At 44.1% G+C, this 15,159-nt stretch overlaps 1 protein-coding gene across 1 annotated transcript in view; it reads left to right on the top strand.

Annotated features, from left to right (window-relative positions):
• The window catches only part of LOC120531923 (CASP8 and FADD-like apoptosis regulator), a 36,332-nt gene extending 22,684 nt beyond the window's left edge, over positions 1–13,648 (top strand). The window contains exons 4-10 of the mRNA XM_039757785.1: positions 1,854–1,989; positions 4,861–4,925; positions 5,891–5,957; positions 8,381–8,433; positions 8,741–8,816; positions 12,515–13,013; positions 13,265–13,648. Coding sequence (XP_039613719.1) covers positions 1,854–1,989; positions 4,861–4,925; positions 5,891–5,957; positions 8,381–8,433; positions 8,741–8,816; positions 12,515–13,013; positions 13,265–13,394 — 1,026 coding nt within the window. The 3' untranslated portion in view covers positions 13,395–13,648. The remainder of the gene's footprint in view (positions 1–1,853; positions 1,990–4,860; positions 4,926–5,890; positions 5,958–8,380; positions 8,434–8,740; positions 8,817–12,514; positions 13,014–13,264) is intronic.
• Positions 13,649–15,159: the final 1,511 nt, after the last annotated feature.

Here is a 15,159-nt window from a genome sequence, read left to right on the forward strand (position 1 = left end):
GAAGAAGGCTTCAGGGTGCCCAACAAAGTCCAGCAAGCGCCAGGACCGTCTCCCAAAGTTGAGTCGGCTGCGGGCACCACTAGGGCAGAGCTGGGTTAGGAATGGCAGCAGGCAGGTGTGAGTGAGGTGAAGACTTTTGGAGGATGTCCTGGTGGGTGTCAAGAAGGGCAGCAAAGAAGCCAAGAAAAACATCAGGGACAGACTGAAATTCTGGGATTGGACTGCTGAGGACTGCTGGGGTCAAGCTTTTCTATGATGAATCCTCTTTCTGATTGTTTGAGGTGTCCTGAGCAGCGCTACCATCAGTCCTGTGTCATGCCAACAGTAAAGCATCCTGAGACCACTCATGTCACGTGGGGTTGCTACTCAGCCATGGGAGTACAGGGCTTACTCACAATTTGGCCTGAGAACACAGCCGTGAATAAAGAACGGGACCAAAACATCTGAGAGCAACTTCTCCCAACCATCCAAGAACAGTCTGGTAACCAACATGATGGAGCACCAGGCCATTAGGCAAAAGTGAGAACTAAGTGGCTTGGGGAACAAAACATCGACAGTTTGGGTCCATGGCCAGGAAACTCCCCAGACCTTAATCCCATTGAGAACTTGTGGTCAAGAGGCGGGTGGACAAACGAAAAACCCACCAATTCTGATTATGCAAGAATGGGCAGCTGCCATCAGTCAGGATTTGGCCCAGAAGTTGATTGACAGACAGCCTGCTGGGGTGAGTTGCAGGGCGGGGTCTTAAAAAAGAAAGAAGGGCCAACACTGCTTGACTTGACTCTTTGCATAAACTTCATGTCATTGTCAATCAAAGCCTTTGAAACTTCTGAACTGCTTGTAATTCTACTTCAGTGTACCATAGAAACATCTGACAGAAAGATCTAAAGATGCTGAAGCAGCAGACTTTGTGAAAACCGACACTTGGGTCATTCTCAAAACGTTTGGCCACGGCTGTAGAAAGGAAAACAACAAAAAAGGGTTCAAACGAGCAACCAAGTTCTAAATTGAAATCCAGAAGAATAATCAAAGAAACAGGACCAAAAAATCGAGAAACTGAGCAAAAATACAAAGAGGACAGCAATACTCACAAGAACCAGCAAAATCCAGCAGAGTGCATTGGAATCCGCCGGTGAGGGGACTTTCTTTGTAGGCTGGGGACGGACCCTGAGTGGTGTCTGCTGCTGTGTCCATTGGGTTTGGTTAACTGTCTTCGCATTGAGTCGTCTTGAAATTCTGTCTTAAGGTTTCAATAGCGCATTCATTTAAATAATAGTGTTGGTTTTTGAGACAGGATTCATTAACAGTTTCCTTTCCACTTTGAGCCTTAAATCATAACAGTAAGGAGTTGTTTCATGAGCGTTGCTTTTTCTTTGACTTCTCTATTTTTGTGTAATTTATTTGCTTATGTCTTTGTATTTTGCTTTCAGATTGTTTTTAGACGTATCCTTTTATACTTTTTTGTGTCTTTTTTATTTCTGTTTGTTAATAAAGCCACAATTTGTAAAGATTTGGATCGTCTTGACAAGACAGACTTTTATGGTTTTCTCTCTCTTTTGAGTTGCCTTGAAAGCTTGCATATTGTAATTTTTTTAGTTAGCCAATAAAAGGGGTAATTTTGCTTGTGTTTTCTCTACCTTGTAAGACATTTTAAATATTTTGAAGTGTTGAAGCCAGTTCCCCATTTTGGGCCTTCTCAGGTTGAAGCCTGCAGGTAGTAGTTATGGACTGGCTGCCTGAGGTGAGGCTACATTAAGAAAGGCCTGCTTGGTCATTCATTTCAAAGGCCTCACATCCTCCTTTCGCCATGTCTGAAACTCCTGTTCACAACTTCTTGTTCTCTGTTTCAACAGAGTTTCCTGGATTTGGTGATCGAACTTGAGAAGTGTGGCAAGGTCTCTGCTGAGCAGCTGGAACTAATCGAAGGCAGCTTACAAAAGATACACCGAATGGATCTGGCAAAGAAAGTGCTCAAGTACAAGCAAAATGGTACAGTCTCAGTCTGAGTAAAGTGTCAGCTCGTCCTGCCTTGTTTCCCTTAATAGCTAGTCCTGTAGTGTTGCTGTACATTTATTTATTTATAGTCCATAGTTTTTTGCAATGCAGTTGACAAAATTTAATTCTGAACAGCCAGACTGTGAAGTCAATGATTAGACCGAGAGAAATGCTAGAAAAAGCAAACAAACGTCTAAACACGACTCCTCCTCTGGGTTTATCCAGGTTAGCCAGGCACCCCACACTTGGTGTCTCTGTATACGTCTTCAAGGTATCCTTAAATCCCGTTACTATCAGCAATGGCGCATCTGTCCGCAGTTTTCCATCATTTCACACCTGTTTCATCCCGGCTTTCTTTATCTGTCTTTATCTTAACTCCTCTCTTCTAACTTTCCAAATGAGAACATTAGAACAATTTAGATGAGGACAGGCCATTCAGCCCAAGAAAGCTCGCCAGTCCTATCCACTTATTTCGTCCAAAAAACATCAAGTCGAGTTCTGAAAGTCCCTAACGTCTTACTGTGTACCACACTACTTGGTTGTTTATTCCATGTTTCTGTCGTTCTTTGTGTAAAGAAAAACTTCCTAATGTTTGTGCAAAATTTACCCTTCACAAGTTTCCAACTGTGTCCCTGTGTTTTTGATAAACTCATTTTAAACTCACCGTCTCGATCCACTGGATTAATTCCCTTCATAATTTTAAACACTTCAGTCATGTCACCTCTTAATCTTCTTTATCTTAAACTGTAAAGGCTCAGCTCTTTTAATCTTTCCTCATCACTGACCCCCTGTAGCCCTGAATCAGCCTGGTCGCTCTTTTCTGGATCTTCTCTTGTGCTGCTGTGTCTTTATGGAGACCCAAACTGCACCCAGGACTCCAGATGAGGCCTCACCAGTGTGTTATAAAGACTGAGCAGAACCTCCTGTGACTTGTACTCCACACATCAAGGCGCTATATAACCTGACACTCTGTTAGCCTTCTTAATGGCTTCTGAACACTGTCTGGCAGTTGATAGCTTAGAGTCCACTATGACTCCTAAATCCTTCTAAGGTGGACTCTTGATTTTCAGACCTCCCATTGTGTATTCAAACCTCACATTTTGACTTCCTATGTGTAATTAAATTAAACATTAAATTTCATTTGCCACAAATCTTCCCAAGTCTGTCTGCTGTCCAAGTCCTTCTGTGATGATGTAACGGATTCCAAATTATCTGCTAATCCACCTATCTTGGTATCATCTGCAAACTTAACCAGCTTGTTACTTATATTCCTATCTAAATCATTTATAGATATTAAAAATAGCAGCGGCTCCAGCACTGCCCCCTGCTGGTCACCACTCTTAACATCGGCCAATTCTGATGAGGTTCCTCACCCCATCACCCTCTGCTTCCTGTGTCTGAGCCAATTCTTCACCCATCTAAAAACAACACCCTGACCTGCCACTTCTTTTAATTTGATGCCCACCCTCTCATGTGGCACCTTATCAAATGTTTTCTGAAAGTCCTCATCACTAATCTCATCTCCTCCACTCTGGTTGTATCCTTTTGTTTCCTCCACATAGAATTCCAGCCTGTTAGTGAAACACGACCTCCCTCTTCTGACCCCCACTGACTGTCCTGTCCTTGCCAGGTGTTGCTCAATCTTCTCCTTAATAATTCCTTCCATTAATTTTCCTGTGATGCCCGTTAAGCTTACTGGCCTCTAGTTGCTCGGATCTGCCCTGTCACCCTTTTATACTTTATTGTGCTCTTGCAACTGCTTTTCTTAACTTTTGTTTTTCTTCATTATTGATTTGTCTCTCACCTCCTGACTTTGTTGTCTTCCACTCCCTTTAGTGTAAATAAAGTTAAAATAAATAAAGAATATAAAGTATACAGAGATATGTTTTCACTCTGACATTAATTAAAGAGAGTTTTTCTGTTGATGAGTGTCATAAAAGCCATGTAACGTTGTATAACAATAACGTGAAAATGGCCAGGGGGGTGAAGACTTTTTAGAGACACTGTATCTACTCTACCAATTAAAACTTTTCGATTACGGCTGTTTACTCGCCATTGTGATATCAGTATTCAGAAATAATGTCCAAATCGTGTGAAGCAGCACGGTGTGTTACAACTCTGCTTTTATACACACAGAGGACCTGTAAGTAATCAACAAAAGTCAGCACACCTACAGGAATTGTTTGCTTTATGAGCTACAATCCCATTGTTAGCCCATTACTTGTTCCCTGATCTGAAAAAGTTTTTGTATAACTCTACAAATTATTTTATTTTTTAGTTTTTGGTAACCTAAACCTTTTTTTTTTTAACTTCGTCAAATTCAAGGCTTTACCTTTGTAACATTTGTACTTGAACTGCTTACATTTCAATAGAAACTGGAAAAACTTCTCACCGATAGCATATCTGTCTGTTCAGTTTTCTTCAGTTGCCATCTCATCTTCAGCATTGTGACACTGCAGACATCTTTGGTTGTTCTCTGACGTTCTTCATCACTTTTCTTTGACACTTCCTGCTGTCTGAATCCTCATTCAGAGCCCCGGCATATCGTCTTCTCCCACTCTCCTCCTTCGTTTCCTTCAGTTCTGGTGTTTGCTTCCTCGTGTTTTCCTACATCCCTCTGCCTAAAAGATCGCTTACAGCCATGCAGACACTATTGAAGCACAGACTACTACAAGTGAACTTTTAATGCTTCTTAGATGTTGCTTATCATAGTTAAGACCGCCATTATCAGTAAATGCTGTGTTATTTTTTGAAATCTTAAAAATATCAAATGGTTAGTTTTTGTTTTTTTGCTCTTGTTGCGTAATCTCTATTCAGGAATGGTTTTCATACAGACAGTCGTGTATTTTTGTGCTTGCGTTGCAGAGCAAATCCATCGTGCAGGTGGTGCCGTGTCCTATCCGAAACAAAAATCCCAGTATATTCCACAGGTAAGTATGAGCTGCTGATGATTACGGTTGGGCACAGGGGCTTATGGGTAAAGGTGTTAGTCCAGTGCCCACATATTCTCTGCCTTGATGGTTGCCAGTGTTGGTCCTCCACCTTACTGTTGCAGCTCATTTTCTGCCTCCTATCTCTGTTCTCTTTCCGCTTTTCTATTTAAGACCCCTTTTTGGGGTACAGTGGCGGCTCTGAGGCTAGAGATCTGCACTGGCAATCGGAAGGTTGCTGGTTCAAATCCCGTAAATGCCAAAGGGGACTCTGCTCAGTTGGGCCCTTGAGCAAGGCCCTTAACCTGCAATTGCTGAGCGCTTTGAGTAGTGAGAAAAGCGCTATATAAATGGAAAGAATTCTTATTATTATTGTTTAAAGTGCTGCACTTTCACATATAAGAATGCATCTTTCTCTCATTATCTGTGGCGCATAAGTCATTTTCTGCCATGTTCTCCAGCTTATGGACTGCACTGAGCTGGTGTTCCCGTTGGTATTTTTGCTGGTGTCATGCCTGCCTCTGTCTTTTCTCCTGATCTCAGTAAGTGTTAATTCGGCTGTGTGGTTCTCTGTTTTGAAGCTAAGCTCCATCTCTCTGTAAGCCTTTACTGGATTATGTGAGTCTAGAAAATGGAAGGATAGTGGAATGTGAATTCACTTGCTCTGTTGGTCTCAGTAGCCTGCTTCGGTTACATTTAGCACACTTTTCTGATTAACGATTTTTCTTGAACTGCAGCACAGCTCTGTTGATTACCTTGTTCACGGTGTGCTAGAGGTGGAAAACAAGCTGGCATCCTTATGTTAAGAGTCGAGTTCCTCGGCCATTCTGCCACACAGCCGGCACTTTTATATGACTACAGTATTTCAGATGCGCTGTAAAGACACGGCTGATGGTGTGCTCCGTGACAGAGCCATTGTGTAACACCCTAATGGACTGATCACCGCTGACGTTCTTTTGTTTTAGGCACACGGAGCTGGCAGTGACCCGCGATCTCCAGTAGGAGCAGGCTGCACACCTTTTGGGACATGGGGTGAGTGGCAAGTAGTCGCTAATCCTACGTATTTTCAAAATAACTTTTTAAAACTGATGAAACAGTAAACTTATTTGCAGCTGAAGTTTCTCTGTTTTAAAACAGACAAGTCTGCAAATTCTCCAGTGCTTTTCAATGGGACATTTTGAAATTTAGAAATGTGTACAGAGAACTGTTTTCAACAGACATGTACCTTTCTCACTGATTTCCTAGAAGAATAGCAGTGCCTGATGGTAATAAAATCAGACCACCGGGAGCCAAGTTGTTTTATGCAGACGGACAGACAAACAGAGAGACATGGCCATCGCAGTATGAAATGCAGACACAGCTAAAACAGGAAACTGATGAGTACCTTCATAGTATTCCCGTACAATTCATTATTATTATACGTCTAAACTCACTGGAGCGAGTCGACCAGAGGAGAAAGGTGAATTACTTCTATGTCTATGCAAGGAAATATCCTTTAATCTGCACCAGAAATATGAACAAGATCATGGACCGCTATAAAATATGGCAAGTGCTCCCTGCATACGATGTGATCTCTCTGCTCCATAAGGCTCACCTCTACCTGGACAAAGCTGGCCACAATGTGAGGATCATGTTTTGGGGTTCTCCAGTGTCTCCAGTGCCATCCAGCCATCTCTGTTACGCTTAGTAAGCTTAGTGGTAATGCAGGTCCTGATGATGGACTATCTGTCGGGCAGACCCCAGTTAGCGAGGCTCAATGACTGTGTGAGCAACACTGGAGCACACAAAGAGCAGGCCTGTCTCCTTTTCGGTTTGCCCAGTGCATTTCAGACGGTGCAGTAAATATAACAGCAGACATCCTCTGATAACTCTGCAGTATTGAGGTGTCTTTACAAAGGGGATACGTTGGAGGAGAAGAGTCAGGTGGAAAAGTTTTGTTTCTTGGCATAAAAAGAATTGCCTACAGTTTAACGTCAGCAAAACCAAAGGACTATTTAATAACTTTCACCACAACAAAGAGACTCTACGTCTGGTCACTATTCAGGGAGTCGATGTGGAGGTGGTGCACTGCTACAAGTACTTAGGGGGTCCACATTAATGACTGGCTGGACTGGTCCGGTAACACAGAGGAACAAGAGAAGGAAGGGCAGAGCAGACTCTTTTTTTTTTGAGGTGACTGTAGACCTTCTATGTGGTCAGTGACATCCTATAAAAAGTCTGGTGTGTTCAAAAGAGAATCCCATCAAAACAACAAACTGATCAAGAAGCCAGACTCAGTTATGGGATACCCTCTGGACCTGCTGGAGGTAGTGGTGGAGGAGGAGGAGAGAATGAAGACAAAAGTGATGCCCATTACGAACAAAGCTGAACATCCTCTCTGTGACAGTCAACAAATAATTCAACAGAAATCTTACTGGACTCCTCCATACCAACGGCGGTGCACCTCACTGTGACGGCGATGGCTCGGGCTACCATGAGACAAGTCAGGTGGTGTCCTACTCTTTAGTTATCCTGCTGTGTCTTTGAGAGGCAGGCTGTTGTTTCATAGGTTGATGTTGTTGTTCATCATAATACATTTATTGATTTATTTATGTATTCTTTAAGCTTCTGTAAAAAAGGATACATCTATCTATCTATCTATCTATCTATCTATCTATCACATAGTGCCTTTCATATCTATCTATCTATCTATCTATCACATAGTACCTTTCATATCTATCTATCTATCTATCTATCTATCTATCTATCTATTTATTATATAGTGCCTTTCATATCTATCTATCTATCTATCTATCTATCTATCTATCTATCTATCTATCTATCTTCATAAGTGGCTCAGGCTCCATGACACCTACCTGGCTCTGATGGAGACTGCGAGGCTGCAGCAGCACAGGGAAGCTGATGTATTTGCTTGCTGCATTTTGAGTCGAGGTCTGTCTGTCTGTCTGCCCATCTGTCTGTGTCGTGTCTTGTAAGGAGGAGCGATGCCGCAGGTTCAGCCAGATACACCCAGATAACATCTGAAGTGGTAATTATGTGCAGCTTGCTGTGCCACAGTGGAAATGTCAAATTGCTGGCTGGTAAAGTCCAAGGTGTAACACAAGGCTGATGCCCAGTGTGTTTGAATGCAGTGTCCATTTGTGGTTGATTTTTTTGACTTTATCAAGTGTACATTATTTCTTTATGATGATTTAGTAAAATATATCTTTAGTATCATATTGCTTCCAAATTAAGACACCCTGAGATTTGAGACACGCAGTTAACATCATCCATCTCCACACTGACATGCCTGGCAGGCTAAGTTTCAGTTCTTTCTGGCCTTTTCAGAATGATTTAGCTTTATCTGAGATAACACTTCTGGTTTGCACTTTTTGTGTTTTCTTGAGACCACATCTTGGGAGCAGTCAGTGGTCAGGACTGGAACTCCTTCATATACTTACTTTGATGTATTTCAGACAATGAGAACCTAAAAATGTCCGTAGAGGAGTCTGGATTTCCACACTCTCAGGTAACGTGAAGTTTAATTTTTGAAGTTTTCTGTTTGTTGTTGCTGTCTGATTTTTTTGTCACACCTCAATAAGGTGGACCTCAGATTAATGAAGGATGTGTCATGCTGTGAAGACTCCCATTGCTTTATATCAATTGGTTGCTGTATGCCAAATGACAAAAACTCCCGTCATTCATGTCCCTGTAGAGATGACACTGTCACCCACTGTGTGTTCTACCGGGGGGCTTTTCTGCGTGAATGCTCTCCTGTTGTGGCCTCTGCAGGTAACTCCATTGCTCTTAACGATGGGCTTTTTCATGTGTTTCAGAATCCAGGAATTTACAAACTGCTGAGGCGTCCGCTTGGAGTGTGCCTGATAATAGACAGCATTGGCATCGATGGAGGTAAGAATACGTTGAGCTTTATTGTCATTTTTTACTGAGGTTAAGGAACCTGGAAGTACAGAAGTGAGAAGTGTGTCTTGGTCACAATGGCCGCTTTCTCCTTCCTAGATCCTGAGATGTAACTCTTTGCATGCTACAGGCAGGCTGGGTCAGGGCACAGTTGGTATCTGCACAGTCTCTCCAATGCCAGCCACTGTAGCTTATGAATCCTTGATAGTTCCCAGAGTTCTCTTGGTGTCTTTGTGGACGGCCTGCTGTGTGCAGATTTACAGCTCTGGGTGCCCTGACCAAATCGGAAGACGTGTTCACATTGAATGGTGAAGACGCTGATGTTTGATGTGTAGAGCCAAGTGAGGAACTGTAAGGCGTCTGCTTCTCAAACTCCACACTCTGATGTTTTTAATTCTCTTGTTCAGTTGTTCTTCTGGCTCTTCCACTTCTTTTGTTATCCTGGTCAGGTCGAGATTGTCCACTTCTCTCAGACACTATTGCACACCTTTGTATGATGCTTTCAGTTTCTTGGCAGTCTGTCACGTGGCGTAACCTTAATCTTCTTAAATGACAATAGATGGGTGTGTTTGAGAAAGCCGTTTCATTTTGGCCATTTGTGAACCCAGAGTCGAATATCAGCCAAGTCAGCACTGGACAACCCAAGAAAAGACAATTGACTTGTGTTTGTGAGCAGAATGACAGGTTTGAGCTGCCCAAATGACAAAGGTTTCTCTAATAACCAATTAACATTTAAACCTGATTAATTAAGGATGAGCTCAGGGACTTAACCATTGGAACACTGAAGGAATGGCTTCTGAAAATGGAGAATAATTATTCTAAATTTGTCATTTGAAGCAGTAATAACCATGTGCAACGCTAGTAACGTCTTGGTTATAAACTGCTCAAAAAAATTAAAGGCCCACTTTGAAAACCCATCAGATCTCAATGGGGAAAAAAAAACTCCTGCTGTCTCTCTCTACTGCTATGGACTGATATGGTGATGTGTGAGGAACGAAAAGATGGGAATGAAAGGATCAACCAACAGAGAGAGGGCTGAACTCAGACACCCCGGAAATCAAAGGGAAAAAATAATACAGCGGCTGGCTTGCGAGTCCATCGGGCCGAAACTCCAAATCGCACTCAGTAGTTTGTATGACCCACCTACCCCACCCCACCCCATGATCTCACAATGTCTTAATGACACGACGGATGGTGTGATGGTGTCCTGGGGGATCTCCTCCCAGATCTGGACCAGGGCAGCACTGAGCTCCTGGACAGGCTGAGGCATCGGATGGACCCAAACATAATGTCCCACCCAGAGTCATCCTCCATGAACTCACCACATGAGGACTGGCATTGTCGTGCACCAGGAGGAACCAGCATAGGGTCTGACATTGGGTCCAAGGAGTTCATCCCGATACCTAATGGCAGTCCTGCGGTGCCGTTGTCTAGCCTGTACAGGTCTGTGTGTCCCTCCATGGATATGCCTCCCCAGCCTGATCATCACTGACCTGCCCACCAAACCGGTCATACTGAATGATGTTACAAGCACCATAACGTTCTCCACAGCTTCTCCAGACCCTTTCACGTCTGTCACATGTGCTCAGGGTGAACCTGCTCTCATATGTGAAAAGCACAGGGTGCCAGTGGTGGACCTGCCAATTCTGGTACTCTATGGCAAATGCCAATCGAGCTCCGTGGTGCCCACTAGAGGACATTGTCGAGTCCTCAGGCCAACCTCATGGAGTCTGTTTCTGATTGTTTGGTCAGAGACATTCACACCAGTGGCCTGCCTGCCTGCCTACCTGCCTGCTGGAGATCATTTTGTAGGCTCTGCCAGTGCTCATCCATTACAAATCCAAATCCTATTATGGGATATCATCTACTGTTAAATTCTGCTCAGTAACATTTTTATTTTTATATTGTACTAGCCAACCCGCGGTGTACCATACGCCGCATAATCTGGCCGGCAGTCGGTGAGTTTTTGCGTCCGGGCAAATGGGCAGGCAGTGTGAATGCCTAGAGAGCGAGGGTAGACGCCGGCCGGTGAAAAAGGAGTGTTGGTGGGCAGAAAAACGTCTTCGGTGTTCCTGCAGGACCATCTAAGAAGATGCAGGTTTGTCGCGGATGCGAATTGCTGTATGCAGCGTGTAAAACAGTTTGCTATGCTGCATGCGTCGTGCGTCGTAACCGAAAAGTCGGTTTTTAAAGACTGCTTACTTTATTGTGCTTTAACCTCAGTTGTAAAGGATTGTTTTAAGGATCCCATGGGATACCCCTCGCAAACCGTTTCACATGCTACATATGGCGATTCACCTCCGTGAGAAACATGCTTCTATGAACAGTCAACGTAGCTTGGAGGTGCATGACATGCACATGACATTAACCTGACCTGCACTGCAGGTGGCCTCTACGACAGACAAATATAAATGACGCCATTTTTTCTGTGTCGTCGTGTCCGAGTTGGTGGGCGTGGCTCCTTCCTGCGTGCGCCATAGGTGTCTCACTTGTTGGCGGGTTAGTGAATCCACGCCCCTTCCGGCGTGCTTTTCATGGTTGTCTTGCCTTAGTGAATTATATATATAGATTGAGGATGACTTGTGTTCTCTTCTGTGTATCGTATTGTATTGACCCCGCTTTTTCTTTTTGACACCCACTGCACACCCAACCTACCAGGTAAGGGGGTCTCTCTTTGAACTTCCTTTCCAGAGGTTTCTTCCATTTTTTTTGTGAGTTTTTCTTGTCTTCTTAGAGAGTCAAGGCTGGGGGGCTGGTAAAGCCCATTGCGGCACTTCTTGTGTGATTTTGGGCTATACAATAATATATTATATTGTGTTGTATTGTGTTCCTCATTGCCCAAAGGAGCAGATACCGGTGGGTCCTGCTGATGGGTTAAGGACCTTCTACGAGGTGCCCTGTCCAGCTCTCCTAGAGGAACCACCTGCCTGTCTGTCTCCTGGAATCTCCTCCATACCCTTGAGACTGCGCTGGGAGACACACAGCAAACCTTCTGGCAATGGCACATGGTATTGATGTGCCATCCTTGAGAAGTTGGACCACCTGTGCCAGCTCTGTAGGGTCCAGGTATGGCCTCATGCCACCAGTAGTGACACTGACTGTAGCCAAAGGCAAAATGAGAGACAAAACAGATGAGGAGGGAAAAATGTCAGCGTCCTCCCTCCACCTGTTAAACCATTCATTCCTGTTTTGGGGGGTCATCTCATTGTCACCCCCCTCTAGTGCACCAAAGCAGCTGAAACTGATGACCAAGCCCCTCCGCTACTTAGCTGAGCAGATCAACAGCCCACAAGTGTCATTAACTTGATGCCATACTCACATTATAAACATTTTTGAGCAGTTTATTTTTAAACCAATTTAAAGGTAGCTTTATATATTTTGATCAAAAACGTGAACATTTTGAAAGTCACTGTTTTACTTTGAGGGTTCAGGGAGAGTGATGGGACAGGATTTATCGTCACAGATTCATTTAAAGCTGATGAGCCAGCCTTTACTGCACGGGTAGAGTCCGCCTGCCAGCTGTGAGCGATTATTTCACGAGATGAAAGGACATACATAAGAACGTAAGAAATTTGGCCAACCATTCAGTCCATCAAGCCAGTTTGTTCAGCTAATAGCTAAGCTGCCCCAATAATGTTGACAGTGTTACGCCTGTGCCCGCAGCTCATAGCTTTGTCTTTATCTTTCAGATATACTGCGCCACACCTTTGAGAAACTTCACTTCAGAGTCGTGCTTCACAAGTGGCTCGGCCTCCAGGACACCTACCTGGCTCTGACGGAGACCGCGAGGCTGCAGGAGCACAAGGAAGCCGATGCATTTGCCTGCTGCATTATCAGTCGAGGTTTCTCTTCGGGGATGCTTGCCACCAACAGTGAGGGTCCAGGTTTGCATTTTGAAGATGTCAGGAGGCTGTTTTCAGCTAAGCAGTGCCCCTTCCTGATGGCCAAGCCGAAGCTCTTCTTCATTCAGAACTATGCCGTTCAGCAGCCGGGCGGTTACTTCACCCTGTCCACGGGCGATCTGGAGGTGGATGGGTACTCGCACGCTGCTGAAGTGGAGCCCATCCTAACTGAAGCTGACCTATGCTGGAGTTACAGCAGGTGTGACACGCGCACGCTGGAAATTCCAGGTCACCACTCGGAGTTCCTGTGTACCTTATCAGCGGAACTGATTTCAGGGCAGAAAAGGTAAAGCAAAGTTCTGGGCAGTGGGCTGCCCCTCGTATTTCATGTCAGATCCCTTCTGCATGCCCGTGGGCTCCCATTTATAGGCCAGTTTTTATACCCAATGGATTATTACATTTATAGGAAAGACGTCAGCTGTTGAGATCCCAAGGATGACTGCCAGGGATAGCATGGTGCCTGCCGAGTCCAGGCGGACTGGAGAAGAGCTTTAAGATAAACTGACACGCTCCCTTCTGTCTCCTCCTTTCTTTCAGGCAGGCAGATCTCCTGGATGTGCTCACAGACGTCAAGAGCGCCACGAATGAGAAGAACTGTCACAACCTCAAGGACTTCTGCTACGTGTCCCTGCAGCACAGCCTTGTTAAGAAGTTCGTTCTTCAGTAGGAGAGCAGGATGCCGTTCAGCCCAGGCCACTTGCACTGTGACGCTTGGGGGAAACAAGTCAGAGTGAGCGAGCAAGCGAGAGGTTAGGTTGCTTTCTAGATTGATCCCCACATCGTGTTCCCATTTGTCAGGTGTGGAGTTGTAGTAGGTTTTTTTTGGTAGTCCTGCAGGGTAACCAGATTATTTGGTGGAGCAAAAGTGTTTTATTTATGATGAACGTCGACCATCTAAATCATTCTGGGTGCTTCTCATATGGCAAACAAAAGGGCTTGAGTTGCTAACCAATGATAACATCAGCTTTGGGTGAAGAGGATTCGGTAGATGATGTAGTGTGCCAAAGGGTGTCTCGTGTGGAAAGAGTTGTAGATGATGTGGGCATTTAAAGAGTCTATGCAAGTGATCCACGTGTCGGCTTATTGTCAAGCATGTTGTTAGGTTTATTGTAGGGTCTGCTGGGATGTTGTGCAGAGCAGTGGCTTAACTACGCAGACTGCATTACAGTGGAAGAAGGAGAGTTCAGGCACCTCCAAGGCACACATTAGAACACGCTGGACGAGAATCGCCAGTCCGGTCCACTTAACTCCTCTCAAAAAAACATCAAGTCGAGTTTTGAGTCCCTGAAGTCTTACTGTCCACCTCACTACTTGGTCGCTTATTCCAAGTGCTTATGATTCCCGATGTTTGTGTGACATTTACCCTTCACAAGTTTCCAACGGTGGCCCTGTGTTCTTGATGAACTCATTTTAAAGTCACCATCTCGATCCACTGAACTAATTCCCTCCATGATTTGAAATTCTTCAGTCAGGTCTCTTCTTCATCTCATGTAAAGGCTCGGCTCTTTTATTCTTTCTTCAGAATTCGTCCCCTATAGCCCTGGAATGAGCCTGGTCGCTCTTCACGCGCTGCTATGGCTCCCACTGGCACTGCCCTCCCCTTGGCATGTGAACACTATTCGGGGCACTGCGAATCATTTGGACACTACATTCACTGCTGGGCACACACCGCATTCATACATTTACGATTTGTAATCTTCGGACATGTAGCAAAACCGATGGCAGCCTTGTGCTTTTTCAAGAAACGAGAGTCTAGAGCACGGGTGTCGAACTCCGGTCCTGGAGGGCCGCAGTGGCTGCAGGTTTTCATTCTAACCATCTTCTTCATCAGTGACAACACCTGATAACACTGAGCTCATGTAATTAGCTGCGATTATTCAGTAAAGTACCGCAGACTGATTTTTACATTTATAAGACATTTAGAAATATTTCTGCTTTTGCTATTTGATTTAAATGCTTGACTCTCTTCTGTTGATTTCATTCTATTTTGCTCTTTCTCTGTGCAGCTTTCCCCCTTCATTGTATCTTATTAATGACAGCCAGGCAAACAACACGGAATAATCAAAGGCCGCAACTACTTTAGCGTCCAACTCACTAATTAGAAAATAAAAGATTATTTAAACAATTAGAACACCTGGAAACGTAGAATGAAAATCGAGATGAAAATATTGTTAAAAAGAAAAAAGACATTATTCCCATATAAATATTAATATATATACACTATATATTTTTTTACCAAACTTAGTTTTCTAATTTCTATATTGTTCCCAAAACACAGAACTTGGGAAATAACACATCACTTAATTAGCCCGTGAGTCCAATTAAAAACAGAAGCTGGTTGGAACAAAAACCTGCAGCTCAGTGTGCCCCCCGGACCGAGGTTAGGAAACACTAGTCTAGAACACGGGTGTCAAACTCCGGGCCTGGAGGGC

Source organism: Polypterus senegalus, chromosome 6, assembly GCF_016835505.1.
Source record: "Polypterus senegalus isolate Bchr_013 chromosome 6, ASM1683550v1, whole genome shotgun sequence".
Lineage (NCBI taxonomy): Eukaryota > Metazoa > Chordata > Cladistia > Polypteriformes > Polypteridae > Polypterus > Polypterus senegalus.